The sequence below is a fragment of the Eptatretus burgeri genome, chromosome 12 (genome assembly GCF_056783735.1).
Source record: "Eptatretus burgeri isolate ZD-2024b chromosome 12, Ebu_testis_v1, whole genome shotgun sequence".
Classification (NCBI taxonomy): Eukaryota; Metazoa; Chordata; class Myxini; order Myxiniformes; family Myxinidae; genus Eptatretus; species Eptatretus burgeri.
The window spans coordinates 66,889,772-66,907,764 of NC_140972.1; the positions used below are offsets into that span (position 1 = coordinate 66,889,772).

Sequence of the window (17,993 nt, forward strand, 5' to 3'; positions counted from 1 at the left end):
TCTTTTGTTTTCCTGATATAGGTGCATTCTGACTGTTTGGCTGTATATGTGTGCTTTCCGTGTGTCGCATAATAAATGTGCATTGTGTGAACTGTTTTCCCGTTTCGCTTCGTCTTTTCTTTATTGACCCTCCATCCTGCTTCACGTAAAAGGGTTCGTAGTGGGCTTAAAATGCCTGATAATTAATCGGAACCGTCGAGGCCGACGATAACACCGCTCGGTTATCCCGATAGCACGGAACGGACCGCTTAAGCGGTTCGTGTCCGGAGTCCGCCTGCGGCGGGCAACCCTATCCTGCGCGGGTGGGCAATTGGCACGGTCGTGGTGGGGTTAAACCCCCACCCGTGACTGGCTCCCGGCGTTGTTCCGAGAGGGTCACGACGGAATTGTCCGTTCCGGTGGGCGAGGCGGCCGCCATTCGAGTCGAGCGGCCGATCGCACGCCGGCGGGCGCGAATTCGCAACAATATGTTATTGTTGTCACATCCTCAAATGAGTAAGACCAACAACATCCAATCTCAAGTGTATCTGCTCAAATAAAGACAAATTCATGGAAAAGTAGAATGTAAAATAACACCAGATTTGTGCAGCAACTTCATATTTCAATGCATAATCTTGAAAAGCAGCAAAAAGTACAAGCAGACGATCTGTCTCAAACTAAAAGTTCAAACTTCTGTCTGAACAACCAACTCCAAAATTGTGCAAAAGTTAAACAATATTAAGATGTAAATATAATGTAGATCATTTTACATAGTCATAACTTCTTTAATTTCCACTTATGCTTGCATCTTCTTCTCCCAGTGAAAAAAAAAAAAAATCAAAAAAATAATCAAGAACCATTACAAACAGAATGGATACAAGCAGTTGTTGTATCCACTCATTCACAATGTCATTCACTACAGTGATTTCTTCATTCTTCTGCAACAGAAAATGTCTGCGATTGTGGTTGGTACTGACACTGCAATTACCAAGAAAAGCAATGCCATGACTGTAGCAAAAGTTCAACTTTTAGATCTGCAAATACAAAGAAACAGGTGGTCAAACTCTCAGAATGCTTCCAAGTACAAACCATGAGGAGTGTTCAATAGGTTATAGGGAAGATACTCACAATTGTCTAAGATACATCACCGGTATTTATTTGTTAAAACAGAGTCACCAAAATATGTAATTAGCAAGAAAATCAACATTTATTTATTTATCTATACACCTTCATACTTTTTTGCATGTCTTGTACCACCCCTTCATAGGTATTATTGCAGTTTCTCATGCAGATTATGATTGCAATAAAAATTGAGAAATGTTGGCCATCATTACAAATATTAACTTCAACAATCATCCAGCATTGCAGGATCAATGCAAGATTAATCTCATTATGGAAATGCTAATATAATTATCCTCACGTCATCAATGTCCTCATCGTCATCCCCGATGTCATCGAAAAGGATGCCATCCTCATCACATGGGCCAAACGTGTCCGTCTCATTGATCTTGGCTGAGGAGGCGGAAAAAGAGAAATATCAAGAGATGGAAGGGAAATTTGGTAGTGAAAAAAAAATGTGGGTCATGGACAAGAATTTAGACATAGTAACTTTTAAAATAGCAATTTATCTGGATTACATGAGGATAAGCAAGTGAAAGGAAGAGAACATGGCCAAGGGTAAAAGGTCAAAGAGCATGAGACAAAGAGGAAACACAAAATTATAAATGGGTTGAGAGTACAATTCACAACCACCAAATTACTTGCCTGTCTGTGTAAACAAGTAAAAAGACAAGTAAAAAAGTACACAAACAAGTAAAAAGAAAGGAAAAAGAGAACAACCAATTCTCACCATGCTCCGGCAGTTCTCCATATGCCTTTAAGCTTCGAGCCTCATCTGCATTGTACTTGAGAATTACATCTGCCTTGGTGTCCTAGCAAAAATAAAAACAAAAAAAAGGATTATCTGGATTACATGAGGACAATCATTGCTTCCAAACACAAACCAAGAAGGCATCTGGACCAGTTGGCCGACATGACCATCCACCAAAGCAAGCAAAAAAAGAAACAATTTCTCACAAATTCTCATCACACTCAAAAACGTTCACATAAAGTCCAAGTTTGCCATAGTGGCTGGTCCTGTCAATACAACTAGTTGGTGCAACTATGTTGACTGTTAACCTGCTCCATGAAATAAACATTGGCACAAAATGGTTAATATTACTATTAAAATGCTCCTATGTTACACATAACAAAATATTGCACACTATACCCCAGTTTCTTTGGGAATGTGCAAACATTTTCAATTCCTAATGCAGAGATGCCAACTTTTGGAAATCAGAATTAGGGAGGATTTTCAACCGACACCAAATAATGTGCGCTAAGCGCACATCTCGAGCGCGGAGCGCTCGACCCTTGCGGCGGGGTCCAGGGCCCGCCTTAGGGCCCTGGAAGCTCTGGGGTTCTAGACGCTCTCTAGTGCCCTCTGAGCCCTATTTTGGAGCATTTAACATGTTAAGAATTCCCACTTTTTGAACAAAAAAAAGGGGAAAATTGTGCACTTTTTAATGTTACATGTATGTTAATATTAGTAAGTTAGGGGACAATCAAAGATTAACAAAAAGCACAAAAGAAGCAATATTTTTCTTACCTTACTGGCTGGTACTACTGCTGCTTGCTTTTTCCATGGCAGCTTTGCTGAGTGACAGCTGTGTGGCTCTTTTAGCCCTTCTGATTATGTCTTTGCTGTATTCTCTCTGGTAGCAAGGGGTGCTATGAGCTAGTTTTTCAATTAAGAGAGCTTCCTAGGGTTTTGACACTCAAATTGGGACGAAATTCAGTATGATTCTTCCGTACAAGACTGAGTGCCCGCTCACATGATGCGTTCGAATGAGGAATGACCAAGATTCCCTTCATCACTTTGCTCAAATTAGGATACTTCTTGGCACCAGTGCAGGGATCTGTGAGCTGTGAAATCCGATGCCACTGCTCATCCACTCTCACTGTCTCAGTAGCAATTGTAGCTATGGAGGCGTCTGCCTGGTAGTGAGCGAATTCACTCTCAAGACTGTCTATGTCACTATCACCGCCACTGAACAGACAGGGGAATTTCTTGATGAAAACTCCACACAGTCAAACCCCACTTCTTGGTGTAGCTTAACATCCAGCACCTGAGCATGCTTGGCTAATTCATCATCTAGCGGCCAGGTTTTGAAAATGTAATTGCAGGCTTTCACATAATATGAGCAAACTGCACTGAAGAAACCTTGGATGTCTGACTCACTCAGAGTGAAGGTGGATTTCTTGAGACTCCTTTGTTCCCTTATATACAGTTTGGCATCGTTCCCAATCATGAGGTCCTCATCATTCTTCTGATGATTTCTGTCAGAGAAGGGTAAATTTACCAGAGGAACCGATGACACCGATGGTTTCAAAACCGTACGAAGATATCTTTCAGAAGACCATTCAATTCTCCGTGCAGGAGATGAATACAGGGTTCGTCTCTTTGGAGCAGAAGATTCCCCTTCTCAAAAAGCTTGTTAGCATATCGAAGGAAGAAACAATAGTTTTGTTTGTGGAGACAAGAACATCCTGTTGACACGTTTTTCTCTAGATTCCTGCACAGTGTTTGAGGAAGATGCGCTTTTAGTTGTAGAACTCGTAGTACACTTAGCCGCAGGGCGATCACACTTGCGTTTACTGCCAGCAGAAGAGGTCAGACTCGTAGTACCAGATCCAATTTTACGTTTGAGGAGAGAGCTTGAGGTAGGTGCAGCCAAGGAAGAAGACCTCTGATTCGAAGGTTTTGCTGAGCTTCTATCAAGTGATTTGGCAAAAGCAGAACTTAACTTGGGTCCTTCTTTGCCTGCAGATGGGACTATCACAGTCTTTCTCGACTCTGAAGGGATCTGCTTTGTAGATGAACGTGATGAAGGGCCGGTGATGCTACCTGCTCTCAGCATTGGTTTTGGTGCTGTCCCTGCTGTCTTCTTCGCAGCAGATACTGCAGTGGTAGTGGTGAATGCTGCTCCACTAGTGCTTGATCCTGCAGTGCCAGTACTGGCAGTAGATACAGTGCCGTCCTTCTTGCTCTCGTTGTTAGAGTCTTGGCTGCAGTTGGTTGCATTTTTCTTCGTACTTCTTCTTTGAAGAAGAGGCGAAGTGGCTCCCACTGTTCAATCAGCCTGTCTAGGCACTGACCAAGGGACAGCCACCTTGTTGCGACATGCTTCAGAATCTTGTGTGTCGGGGCATCACAGAGTTCTTGCAGTGCTTTCACTCCTTTGACGCGTTTACTACTTTTGTCCAAGTAGTAGTAAATATCGATGAGAAAGTCATCTAATTCAATGGGTAAGGCCTGAGCCGCCTTCTTGGCCGTATTGTGCATCATATGGCAAGGGCATCCCATGATGTAGCACTCTGAATTTTGTTTGTGGATATAAGCAGCGACTCCTTTGTGCTTGCCCACCATGACAGAGGCATTATCAGCACAAAAGGAAACACAATTTCCCCACGGAATTTTCCTGTCACTGAACTCATGATCAAGCAGTTTGAAAATGTTTTCTCCAGTGGAATCTTGTTTGCACGCAGGCAAACTTAGCAAACCTTGCTTCACAATCCCAGCACTGTTGTCATAGTACGAAATCAGGACAGGATATAGCTGGGCCTCACCACTGTCATTGCTACCGTCTGTAGCTAGGCTAAATGGAGCTCGTCTAGCAATATCGGCAATAGATGAAGCAGTAACATTTGACAACTCACCAATTATTGCTGAAGTTTTTGTTCTTGCACATCCATACTTTGAAGCAACTTTTGAATCTGGAAACATCTTTTGAAATAGAGGTCCAGCATGATCTGAGACTGATATGGGCAAGTTATGTTCCACAATAAATCCACTAAAGAGAAGTTCCGCTCGGGTAACATCCTCTTCCTCGCTTGTCCCTTGTTTTGTGAAATAATTCAGAAGTGTACCGGTACTCGTGCTCGAAGATCTCTCCTTTGCAATGTCTGTGTGCCGTTTGCTTCCAACGTGCTTCCGAATATCATCGCGACCTCCGTGCTCAACTGAAATATCAACGCTGCATACTGTACAATACGCATGATGAATTCCTCTTTCAGTCTTTCAAATACACGGGTATTGGAGACTGTATTCGGTCTTGTACTTCTGAGACCATTTCTTGGTCTTCGTAAGCTTCTTTTCTGCCATTTCGTAATCAACATCGAGGGCTTGAAGCATCGGTAACTTCGAAGTCGATGTTCCACAGCTGCAGCGCGACTCGTAGAACTCTAGCGGCTGTTAAACACCGCACGGTGGTCGCGACCGCCGGGCTGGTACGGGGCCCAGCTGCATGCAGTGAGCCTATCGCATGCATATACACTGTGCATACATACCGCATGCACTGTATTGCACACATACCGCATGCACTAAATCTCAGTGCATGATCGCATAAGCGAGATCCAGACCCAATGTTTCGCTGCTCCTCATTTGAATTTGCAATTTTTTACGTACAATTTGGTAGCAGCGAACGTTATGGAGTTACCACATGCTATACGTAGCAGACGATGCTTTTCATTCAATTCTCATACTAGTACATTCTGATTAGTGAACAGTGCAAAAATATCAAAATTTCGGGAGGATAAGGATAGTGATCGTAAGGGCGGGAGTTTGGGTGAATTTTCGGAAGCCTCCCGATGAAATCGGGAGGGTTGGCATTGCTGCTAATGGCTGATGACAAAGTCAAGAACGAGTTTGCAACATAACATATAGTGGGATTTCCCTCACTTAAAATGCTATGCATTAGCAACATTATACAGGGTTTACAATTGTCTGGGAGTCAAAATACTTAAGACTATGATAATTGCCCTGAAGTAGCAGCTACTCTCTTTGACTATTCCGACTGCAGAACTCAAATGTTATTGATCAGCTCGTCACATGCATCCCTCCGAAAATAAAAACATCACTTCATTCACCCATTTTACATTTACAGCTTTTTCAAAGTTTTACAACGAATAAAATAATTCCAAAATTAATGATGTGTGTGTGTGTGTGTGTGTGTGTGTGTGTGTGTGTGTGTGTGTGTGTGTGTGTGTGTGTGTGTGTGTGTGTGTGTGTGTGTGTGTGTGTGTGTGTATGTATTCCTTATGCACAGCCATATCGTCAAAGCTACAAAGCCATACTCAGGGTAGAGAGACAACTTTGTGCGGGAAGTAACATGGGGCTTTGTGTTAGCGGCCTCAGATTCCATTTTGAAGCCGCAAATTGAGGCCAAAGTGAGCAATTTTTGGCAAATTAGTCTCAAATTGAAAGGGCTGGATTTTTTTTTTGAGTGCAACACAATTAACCTTTTTAGTCCATTAGAAACACCCACTCCTTTCAGCAGCATTGGCAAGTCGTCATCCCCACCCCTTCAGAGGGGGAGGGGGGATTTTATTTTTTTGTGCCTGTGACCTGACCCTGGGTACTACTACCAACGCGTATGCAGAATTGGGTGGCGATCGGGCCAGCCATGGAGGTACCCCCGCCCCCTGGAAAACTGGAGGTTCTTGGAAGTATTACGATGGCAATTTGTGTTATGTGGTGTTAAAATAAATAATTCAATTTAAATAAAGGTTGACAGAAGTTTAAAGTAGGATAAATAAAAAAAGATTTAAATCCGGGTTTCACCGCCATTTTCTCAATGTTGATTACACCACCCGATCTAACATGTTACAGTAATTATTTGTGCCTGTTGTATATGTCCTTCATGACATCCTTAACAACAGGAAGTTTCCTGTTTGGAATGATTTTCAATTTTGTTTGATTGCTCGGCAGACAGAGTAAAAAAATTATCTCACTCCTTTCTGTGTATGTGCGATCGAGACTAATTCAGAGACAAAGTTCGGTAAAACAAAAGACTCGTCTTCCTATTCATGTGCAGATTCATGTTCAAAATATAACATTTGATTTAATTAAGTTGTTCCTCAATCATAAACTGATAAGACAGACAGACGGACATGAACCAATTGCATAACCCTGCTTTTCGCTTCACGTGTGCAGGGTAACTAGAACGTCACTCGGTAGAGCGCGCATCTAAACCAGACTGAACAGTTTATATGTTTTGTATCCCACTGGTAGGACGAATCTGCATCCAGACCTTAACGAAAATCTAATCAGCTTGTTCTTGTCACCAACCCAGTACATCCAAGTTGTCATAATCCATCCACAACCTTTTGAAATATCATGCGATATATCGTTTTTGGCCCTATCTCTCAATTGTGAAAAATCACTTTTAAAATTCCAGTATCTCGATCCAGATCTTCACCAAAATCTAATCAATTCGTCCTTGTTACACAGCCAACTTGTCCACCAAATTTCATTCGAATCCGTCCATAACCTTTTGAGATGTTCTGCTCACAAACAAACAAACACCTTTGGTGACAGAGGTAATAAAGGAATACTTTTGAGAAAAATACCATTGGATCTTTTCGTCGATGATTGTAAATGAAGCAGACAACTTTGGATTTCCATTGGGAAAAATGGCAAACTTTACGATACAGTGCCCTCTGTTGGCACCCTACCATAACAGCAGTTTTGGTGAAATAAATATCAAGCTGTCAAGAAATGAAGGTGAACCGACTATCAACCGAATTGGAACGGCAGAAAAGCTAAGAAGTAATGTACTCATAACCGCCATTGAGCTGGCCTCTCTGGATTTTATTTCCTTTTTATTTTATTCCCAACAACAAACCGTCACTCTGGTGTTTCACGGGTAGCGCATTGCATCGGCGAGTGCACAGTCCCTCAGATGAATGTGAAGCTGGACGTCCCATCTGCCAGCATCAGCTGGCCAATGTTAAATATCCCATGGTGTCTTTTGAAGAGGATTGGGCGAGTTATTGCTGGTACCACCCTGGCAAAATTATAGCCGGAATTATACCTCCAGTTAAGTAAAGCAGCAGGTTTAAATAGGAACTTGACGCACCTGGTCCATGCCCACCAATGAAAGGTTGCTGCACAACTCATATAATTTGATGCTAGAGGTGGCAAACATGATGACGGACACGGAAAGCAATCAACTGAACAATCATGTCATCAATTATACTCGAACTCAGCCCCACATTAATAATAAAGGAAAGCTTTTACTCCCCTCTTTCTTTCTCCAATTCAAAATAACGCTTATCTGCATATTTCTACAGAAATGTAAGAGAGGCACAAACACACAGGTCTGAAATCTCAAGACTATCACTGCACTCACCATGTAATGCTGAATAAATGTGAAACGGCATCATTTATGCAAATTATCGGGAAAACCATTTATTTTTAATCAAAACCTCAAGCAAACATAATTTGGATGGGCTTGTTAAGGTTAAATGGTAACTTGTCTGACAGACTAGTAAAAACTTTTCTTCCATATTTTCAGCCATAAGGCCTTAGTAATTTAATAACTTGGTTTACACAGTTCTTAAGCTAAAATGTAGGGTCGGTAGGTCGAAATATAAATATAAATATAATTTCAATTTTTAGAAATTATGTATTTTTATGATTTTTTTTTGGATGTTCCATGGAAAAGACAAGGGGAGGTGGGGGGAAAATATAAATAAACCAATGTCACCCGCAGGGTGACCCGTATCTTGCCAAAAGGTGACCACGTGTGACTTCTTTAAGGTCACACTGAGGTGAACAGAGTTGCTATCCACCAGGAGCGACTCCTTGAGGAATATCTGCCTACGAGAGATTCTGATGAGAATCGTTCTACAGAGTAACCATGAAAAATATGCGTTTGCCTCATAACGTCACCAAATGACATCATAATGTCTCAAGCTTGACATATCTAGAAAGCACTCATCGAGGTGTTCAATTTGAGGCACTACACGATATGGTTCCTAAAACTTGAAAATTTGACCTTGGGGTCAAAAACTTTCGACCTCCAGCGCTAACCATGAAGGTCAAGGCCAATCGCCACCAAAAATTAATCAGCTGAGCACCAGACCATGAACTATATTCCCATGAAGTTTGAAGACGATCCGATCAAAATTACTCAAAAAAAGGGTTTCGTCCACTCCCCTGATTTGCGAGAAAGTGACCTTGACCTTTGACCTTAACCTTCAAAATTTTATGTGCTGAAAGGGACCTCTATGAGCCTCTGATATGCGAAGTTACAAAAATTTCCAATGACAACTGTGCTCTGCAGAATTTTTTATACGTGATTACAGACAAACGAAAAAATAATAATAATAATAATAATAATAAAATAAAAATAAAAAAAACATACAAGCTGACTAACATATCTTGCAAAAACTTCGTTTTGGCAAGATAATAAATCCCGGACCAGGAGGATCTAAGAAAACATTGAAGATGGAAGAAAATTCAAATGCAGGATGCCCATGTTCACTGTATCATCTGATGTGAAAAACAATAAAGAAGGATTAAAACTTGTTTTTACAATATAGTCTGGCATGTTTTTCTTACAGAAACCTGTTGGATCATCAAACAAATGGAAACAATGCTGAGAAAATTACTGTCCAAGTTGTAGATGTGTGCGTGCACACCGGTGCATAGTGCTGGATATGATTAAAAAAAGGTGTCTACTCGGAGTCAACACGCTCAAAACGGTCAATCAGAGCCAGAACCAGCTCGTACTTTTCAGCGGGCATCTGATCGTACCATCTCCCCGTCCCCATGAGCACATCAAAGGCTGATTTCTTGTCCGTTGAAGGCTGAATATCAGCATCTCAAAGGGAAACTTTGATGTACTTGGCACCAAAATCTTTCAATACGAACAGCGGTGTACAACTTTCGATGGAAACAAAATCGGCATGATCGAGAGTAGCCTGCGAATCATCCCTGCTGCTGCACTGAATTGATGCAATAGTTTGGCCAGAATATTTGTTGTCAAGATGTTGCATGATTAAATCACCAATACAGTCACTCAAACTTATACCGCTGACATACTTCTTCATAATCACTTTCGCCCCAGAAACCACAGTCAATCTGAACCACGCTGGCCACTGCTCAGACACCATGACTGAAGACTACTGCACAGCTCTACTACGCAGTTTGGTTAAAGATGACTCGGCATTTTGGTGTGCGCATGCGAAATTATATTTTGAAAATAAATGACGACGTTTACATTTCGGGTCTTCAAACTTTTGCACCTTCGGCGGAAAATTTATAAATATAAAAAGCTAAAAATGTGTTTTATATTTATATTTCATTTCGGCAAATATACCGTCAGTGGATCTGTAAACCAAGTTATAAAATAACTAAGACCTTACAAGGTAGATAAATGTTTTCCATAATGTACTTAGGTTGCCATTACTATGCAACTCGTCTGACGAGAAACTGACAACTATCAAATTTAAAGTTTGGAAGAAAAAAAACAACTGTTTTGAAAACAAAAATAAAAATGCCATTTTTACCTGGTAGTCCCTCAGGCCAACGAGAACAATGTCAGACATGTTTATCCAGACCTGAACACAAACAAAAGGTTTTAGTGAAGAGGCACCAATTCTTACAAGAGCCTTTACTTTCATTGAGAAAACCGAAATGTTACCTTTTTCCGGAGTTTTCCACGAATGTGGCAAAGACGTTTTACTCCATCAAAACACAATGCCTCCAATCGACCATTCCCCAACATCTTAACAACCTGAGCATACTCTGAAAGAAAAATAATTAAATAGGAATTTAAAAAACACACATTCACATCATCACTTTCAAATTGCTCAAGCAGAGATTCACTTCATCTATTCACCTACCAAAACCACACAAATCCCCAGACCAACCACAGTCATCACAAATGAATCCCTCATGCACCTGTCCCCACCTCTCAAAAGAAAGAATTTCAATGCATCATGTCGCTGAGTGGGTCTCACAAGAGGTATGGCAAGAAGCACACCACCCTAAAGAACATTGGAATAACGTCCAAGTATGCCTTTACAGTGCAATGGGAGTATATGCCTCTTTAAATGGTAATGAACACAGCAGAAGAGAGACATAACTGAACAAACACCAGATCTTACGTAAAGGGACATCGAAAATGAATACTAATGAAATAACTGTCTCGGGACCGCCAGATGTTGTGGGCCATTGCCTCGAGGGAGTGCCGGTTTCACAGAACCACAACGACACACACACACACACACACACACACACACACACACACACACACACACACACACACACACACACACACACACACACACACACACGAAAATTGATAATTTATGACCTTGACCTGTTGATGTATTATTGACATCAAAAATAGGTTTCGAGCTTTTGACTAGCTCGATCAGTTGGTTAAGTTTTGTTAAGATCAGTTTGGAATTTCAACCTGGAGGCGACTGACAAACAAACAGACACTCGGGGAATTAATATACTTGCGAATCTTCGATTTTGCAAGTACTACTAATAAAACTATTTTTAAATCAATGCCACTTAATACAGCCACTAATTATATTTTCATCTCCTGAGGTGGTGATCATTGGTCGACTGTGTGGTCAGTCAGACACCTCGGTTTAGACAGAATCCCATTTTCTCTTACGTAGTAAACGTTGCTCAAGCTTCCTTTGGTGAACAGTTGCTGCATGGTGCTTTTTTCCAAGCCTTAATTCAGCAGATCCATCTTGTATATCATGCTAATATTCATCCACTATGGAATCTTTAGGTCCATGGACAGGAGAGGAAGTGACTTGCATTGCTTCGCATTAAATGGCCATGACATTGGGGCAGCATGTGACCCAGCCACATAAGGATGTGTCCTTTTGTATAATCACCAATACGTTTCTTCCACTAGAAAAGTTGTCACCTTCGGACATTGCAGTGGCAAAGCAGAGCACACTGCTTTTGCCATTCCCTCAATTGCACTGGTATAATTGGTTTTATGAAAATCTCAGGAGCAAACTTCTCTTTAGCACACAAACCTTCACAGTTTGATTCTTGAAACTAATGTACAATAGCAAATGGTAAATAAGTACAGTGATACAGGAGAGCCAAGCCAGATCAACAGATGTTGAGAATATGCAAATCGAGTAAATAAAGTACAAACTAGAAGGGAGGGCACTCGATAGAGCATGTACCTCCACCACGTAATGCCTGATCCATGAGAACATATCGGGCCCAATCAATACACTTTTTGAAATATCATGCTATATAGTATGATATCGTTTTTGGCCCTATCTCTCAATGGTGAAGAATCACTTGATAAATTAAATAATTCTTGTATCCAGAATTGGATCTTCACCAAAATCGAATCAATTGGTCCCCGTCACACACCCAACATGTCCACCAAGTTTCGTCCGGATCCACCCACAACTTTTTGAGATATCCTGTACACAGACAGACAGACGGACAAACAGACAGAAAGGGATGAAAACATAACCTCCTTCACCTTAGGTGGCAGAGGTAACAAGAGAAATCCATTTTTGTAATTGGCTCGTGGGGGGGGGGGGAGGAGGGGGATATTGTAATCAGGTCCGCCCGTGACGCAATCTCCTCCTAAAGAGTTGTGCAGATATTCACCAAACTTGGTAGTTTTGAAACAATTTAAAGCGTTCTTAATGAAACTTTGTACGTGCAATCAACATCAGGGGAAAGTTTGAAATATGTAACGATTTTTTGGATTTTACCCCCGGTTCATGTCTGTGGAGGTGAGGACTTCGGGTCACACGGGTCAAAACAGAAATTTTTTTTAACTTAAAATTTGATATTGGGTCATTCCTTGGGGGAGCTTTTTGCCACAATTCAAGTTTGCTTTAAGTGAAAAGCATGGAGATTTGCAATGGCACGACATTGACTTCGCTCTAGTTTGGAATTGGTCTCAAGATGTATTAATTCCAATGAGGGGGTAAATGAAATAATGTTTTAACAGTCATCCATTTTATATAATTGATAACAAACATCCAAGGTCCAACTAGTCTTGGCTGTTATAAATAAAATTCTCATGAGCAATGTAGACATCAAAAATGAAAAAGATAAACTAACAAAATAAATAAAAATGTATTCACAATATTCTCACCTTGTCCATCCTCCTTAAAAACAAGCTCTCTTTTGTCAGATTCGTTCTCATTTTTCCCCCTTCGCCGATTTTTTCCTCCCTTTCCTGCAACAAAAATGCATTTTATCCTGAGGGGTGTGTGCGTGCGTGCGTTTGATCATTATCTCCATATGCGGGTTTCATGAGGTGGAACAGAGCCTTTCCAGGTCTCAAAGTATACACCTTCGTGTGGGTGTGTTGTTACGCGCTTCCTCCAAGCACCAACGAGAGTGCACCAATTTCCCAGACGGGCAGCACGGCATAAAAGCTTCACAGACAATAGTGTGTCTCATCTATTGTTTAACAGGTGAAACCAATGTACGACATGAAATAGAAGGATATTTAATGAGTAATTTATTAATCCTAACTGTCTACCTTTCAAACACCAATATACTTAATAGCATCCCATAACAATGATTTTAAACACCCAAAAGTTACACACACATGACAGGTTTCAATGCAGTTTTGAATCAACTCAACTCACAACTTTCAAATCGGCAACTTATCTCATGGACCCAGTTCTTCATAAAACCTCAGCAAGATACTAACTGATGTCAAAGTCGATTGTGTTCACGTTCAAGGCGAAGCAGTCTTTCCCCGTTGAGTGTGCACAGGTTGAAGTCTGAACGGTCAGTCGTGTTGCAAGTCCCCAGAGAGCGATCTTCGTATCACTGAAGTAAGCAGATTAATCCGAGTCCACTACTCACCTTTAAGGACCACAATGTAGACCGACAGCGCTGAAGAGGGAGAAGTAGAACTGGCCCTTTGCCTTTACGATACGACCCAAGAGGAAATGCAAGCTCGGATGTCATCTCTGAGACACCAGCAAGGCAGTAGGTTCAGCGAGAACCCAACTGGCCAGCAGACAAGATTGACCAGAATCTGCAGTGCAGCTGGTTCTTGAATCAGGGCTTTGGAGTTGCTGAACCAGTCATGGTTAGCATGCAACACTCTCAATTACCCTCTTTGCTGTTTGAACTCAGTTTTAAAAATGAACTTGGCCACAGGACGTACTGAAGCTGTTCTTTCTCTCACAGGTCACATGGTGTCCTCCTCCTGAATTGCATGGCTCTCTGCCTGTCTTTTCATTGCATTTCTATCAAGGTCACTCCGAGGCCTGGCGTCAAGGCATCTGCATGCCTTGGTGTTGTTGGAGGAAAAAAAAAAAACTCCACTTGGTTGAATAGGCTTTACTGAAAAATACTTGTGCACAAGGAGTGAGTTGGGTCGCAGACATTTCCCCAGCTCACTGAATAGTTACAACAAAATCTTTCCTTTTTTGGAAAAGACATAGCTTGGGCACACCAGTGTTATCAGATACTTCCATATTCCATTAACCATGCTGGCAGAAAAACCCATTTCTCTGGTTGTGAAGCCCTTTGCTTCCCATTTACTCAAAGTGAGATATCTCACCCCTTTCCAATGGATTTTGCCTTCGGTAATGTGTACACTAGCCTTCATACAGCCAGGGATAGGCTCCACGCTGAATTCCAATCAAACCTATAATGGTTGAATGACCTTCGAGCATCTCAGCACAGTGTTTGAATGGAGCAGGATCATGTCTTGGCATTTTACACAAGTCATTTTGCATTACAAACTAGTCATACATGTCTAATTGGTCAGCTTCTAAACTAATGCCAACATTACAGTGTATAAATGTATGATTACGAAACACATGATTTCTCTTTCTTTCTTTCGAGTGCAGCCTTATGGCTGCTGGTTGCATCATTGGTTAGGGACGCGGCTATGCCGCTGATGCAGTGTCCCTATTACCAGTACACTGGTACTTGTTTTGCCGACCTCGGAAGGATGACAGGCTGAATCAACCCCACCTGGTATTAATTCAGTGGCCAACAGGGCTCGAACTCAGGACACGACGATCCCAAGTCAGTCACCCTAACCACGAAGCCAACACCAGGCTAACACATGATTGATTATTATAGAACACATAAATAATATTATACACGTGTTGACATTATAACTATTACAATTTCTACCTAGTTTTAAGAAAATGTTATACAAAAGGTGATATATACAGGTAACAAATGGTTATACAAGAGAAAGAGACTGTTTAACAAATGCAGAGAGAATTGTGAGAGGCAAAACACAAGAATAAAAAGAGGGCAACATGAAAATCTCCCAGTGTCCTCAAAAATGCTCCATCATAACTCTTTCTCCCAATCTGTTTCTCTTTCATGTTGGAGTATAATTTGGATATTAATCGAAACAGCTTTGCACAGAATGACTTGTCCAGCCACTTGGACATTACTCAGTCCAGCACGAGCTTACAGCTGCATGAGTGCCTTTTACCACAGCAACCACAAACTAATTTAATTTCAGTTACCCTTTTATACCACAGTACATCACTTTTTTGTTTTTTTGTATACATTGTCAAGGCTCGTATGAGAGCTAACACACAACGCACAGCAAGGGGGTCATGAGACAAGAGGGGTGTGAGTGGGAAGGACAAAACAGTAGGGAACAGGGATATTAGGAGATCTGTGGAAGGGAGAGGGATGGGGCGGAGAACACGGGGTATACAAGATGGACACCACATGGACTTTCAGGAAGGAAAGCAGGGAATTTGAAGGAAGTGGGTTTGAGGTGGATTAACGGGGGTAGAAAAGATCGAGGATTTGGATGGGGGATAAGAGGTGGTGGTGAACAGCTGTTTTGAAAGCCTGGAGGGAAGAATGGGATTGAACAGAGTGAGGGAGTTTATTCCAAAGGCAGGGAAAAAAGAGGAATAAAAGAGTGGAGGTGAGCAGTTATTCGTGATTTTGGTTGTTTACCAGAACGGGGGTTGTTGGCGGACCTTGAGCGCCCGGCGGAAATATGGTGGGAACAAATTGCAGACAGAGGAGGGGGGGGGCAAGACTGGAGAGGAGACTGAAGAAGACAGAAAGACCACCAACCTGCATGCGGTGAGAGAGTGAGAGGCCCAAAGACTCAGCCTACAACAAAGACCTTTACAACATTTCTAATTATGTGGTATATAGTGCCGAGAGAAAGTCTACACCCCCTTTCAAAATTTTCACCTTTTATTGCCTTATAGCCTGTAATTAAATTGCAATATCCCTTGGAGCACGGTCAAGACAATCGTTAAAGAAGTGGAAGGTGTATGGTACCCACCACGACCCTGCCGAGATCAGGCCGTCCCTCCAAACTGGATGACCAAGGATGGAGCAGACTGATCAGAGGCCAAGAGGCCAATAGCAACTTTGAAAGAGCTACATGCTTTTATGGCCAAGACTGATCACTGTGTACATGTGACAACAATATCCCAAGCACTCCACACGTCTGGCTTGGAAAGTAAGGTGGCAAGAAGGAAGCCCTTACTCAAAAAAGCCCACCTTGAGTCCCATTTGAGGTATGCAAAAAACTCCAGAGATTCTGAAGCCATGTGGCAACAAGTTTTGTCGTCTGACAGGACCAAGATGAAACTTTTTGGCCTAAACGCAAAACGTTACATTTGGCGCAAACCCAACATAGCACATCGCACAAAGAACACCATCGCTACTGCGAAGCATGGTTGTGGCAGCATCATGTTACGGGGATGTTTCTCATCAGAAAGGACTGGGGCACTTGTCAGCATGGAAGGGAAAATGAATGGAGCAAAAATACAGAAAAATCCTACAGGAAAACCTGCTGCCCTCTGCAAGAAGGCTGAAATTGAGACGAAGTTCACCTTTCGGCATGACAACGACCCAAAGCATACAGCCAAAGCTACTCTGGAGTGTCGAAGGAACAAAAAGAGAAATGTCCTTGAGTGGCCCAGTCAGAGCCCCGACCTAACACATGATTCGTGCGTATGTACAATCACAATCATGCATGGGAAAACCACGATTCATGTCAACCACGGTGCCCAGCTGATTATCCATGTGGTCGGAAAAGTGTGTGTGTTTGTATGAGTGTGCGCGTGTGTGTTTTTGTGTGTGGGTGTTTTTATTTCATCACTGTGTGTGTATATGTGTGTGTGCACGCATTTGTTTTTGTGTGCGTGATAGAATTATTCGGAGCAGTTGTGTGTGAAAAAAACGAGACGTGTGTGTCATGTAACTATGTGATAATAATGTAATGTCAATCATGACATTTGTCGGTTGGTAAAGATTTACAATGCCATTAATGTTCTGAGCGGATGTTCTGGGCGCAGCTCGGAGAGAAGGTTCTGGGTGCCAAATTCTGGGAAGCCAAAGGCTTAGGCTCTCTGCAAAGCTTACAGCTGCTGCAAGCTTACATCACTCTGCAAAGCTTACATTGTGTAGCAAGGCTTATACTGCATTGCGAAGTTCATAATTGAACCACGAGGCCATCAGTGTGACCAGGCCCATTCTATGCTTTATCTACATACAAGCACGCCACTCATTAAGGAGGATTAAGGTGATCAGTATATCTTTCTATGTAGCTCATTGTAAGACTTCATGTGGTAAGAAAGATTGAAACATATTTTGTATGCGTTTTCATGTAAACGCATTGTACGTCACATACATTCGTGCCATTTGCACAATGTATTTCGCCACCACTTGAGGTCTGTTTTCTGTTCGTTTGATTCACTGAATTAGATTGATAGTGGAACTGTTATGCATTTCTGAAGTACTGTTATCACAAAGCATCATCATTCCTTTAAAGTTTCACGGACCTTTTCAGAGCAATTAAATAACTTTCTCAAAGCTTCTTTGGGAATGAATAAATGGCCGAAGGCTTCTGTATGAACACGACTCCTTGTGTCGATATCTGTGTAGGACATCCAACGAACCTGCGACACGATTACGAAACCTCGAATGGCAAATAACCACTTGCTGCTGTTAAAAATACATAAAATCTTCACGCAAGTAGAGTCTGATTAGTGATGTTGCATTGATGGGTTGACTGCCTGGACACAACTGAGGTTGTGGATCTGCTGATGTTGGAAATCTACTGATGTGGATCTGTGACCGAGGTTGTGGAGCCACCATTTGGAGAGGTTCTGGGCTGAAAGGATTGAAACCGTGAGGAAGAACAGTGCCG

General features: G+C 41.8%; 1 protein-coding gene across 1 annotated transcript in view; it reads right to left on the minus strand.

Moving 5' to 3' along the window:
• Positions 1 to 689: 689 nt before the first annotated feature.
• The window catches only part of LOC147015818 (eukaryotic translation initiation factor 1A, Y-chromosomal), a 36,330-nt gene continuing 19,026 nt past the window's right edge, over positions 690 to 17,993 (minus strand). The window contains exons 2-7 of the mRNA XM_085848342.1: positions 12,969 to 13,052; positions 10,509 to 10,612; positions 10,375 to 10,425; positions 1,829 to 1,910; positions 1,400 to 1,491; positions 690 to 1,013 (exon numbers count right to left, since the gene is read on the minus strand). Coding sequence (XP_085704468.1) covers positions 1,008 to 1,013; positions 1,400 to 1,491; positions 1,829 to 1,910; positions 10,375 to 10,425; positions 10,509 to 10,612; positions 12,969 to 13,052 — 419 coding nt within the window. The 3' untranslated portion in view covers positions 690 to 1,007. The remainder of the gene's footprint in view (positions 1,014 to 1,399; positions 1,492 to 1,828; positions 1,911 to 10,374; positions 10,426 to 10,508; positions 10,613 to 12,968; positions 13,053 to 17,993) is intronic.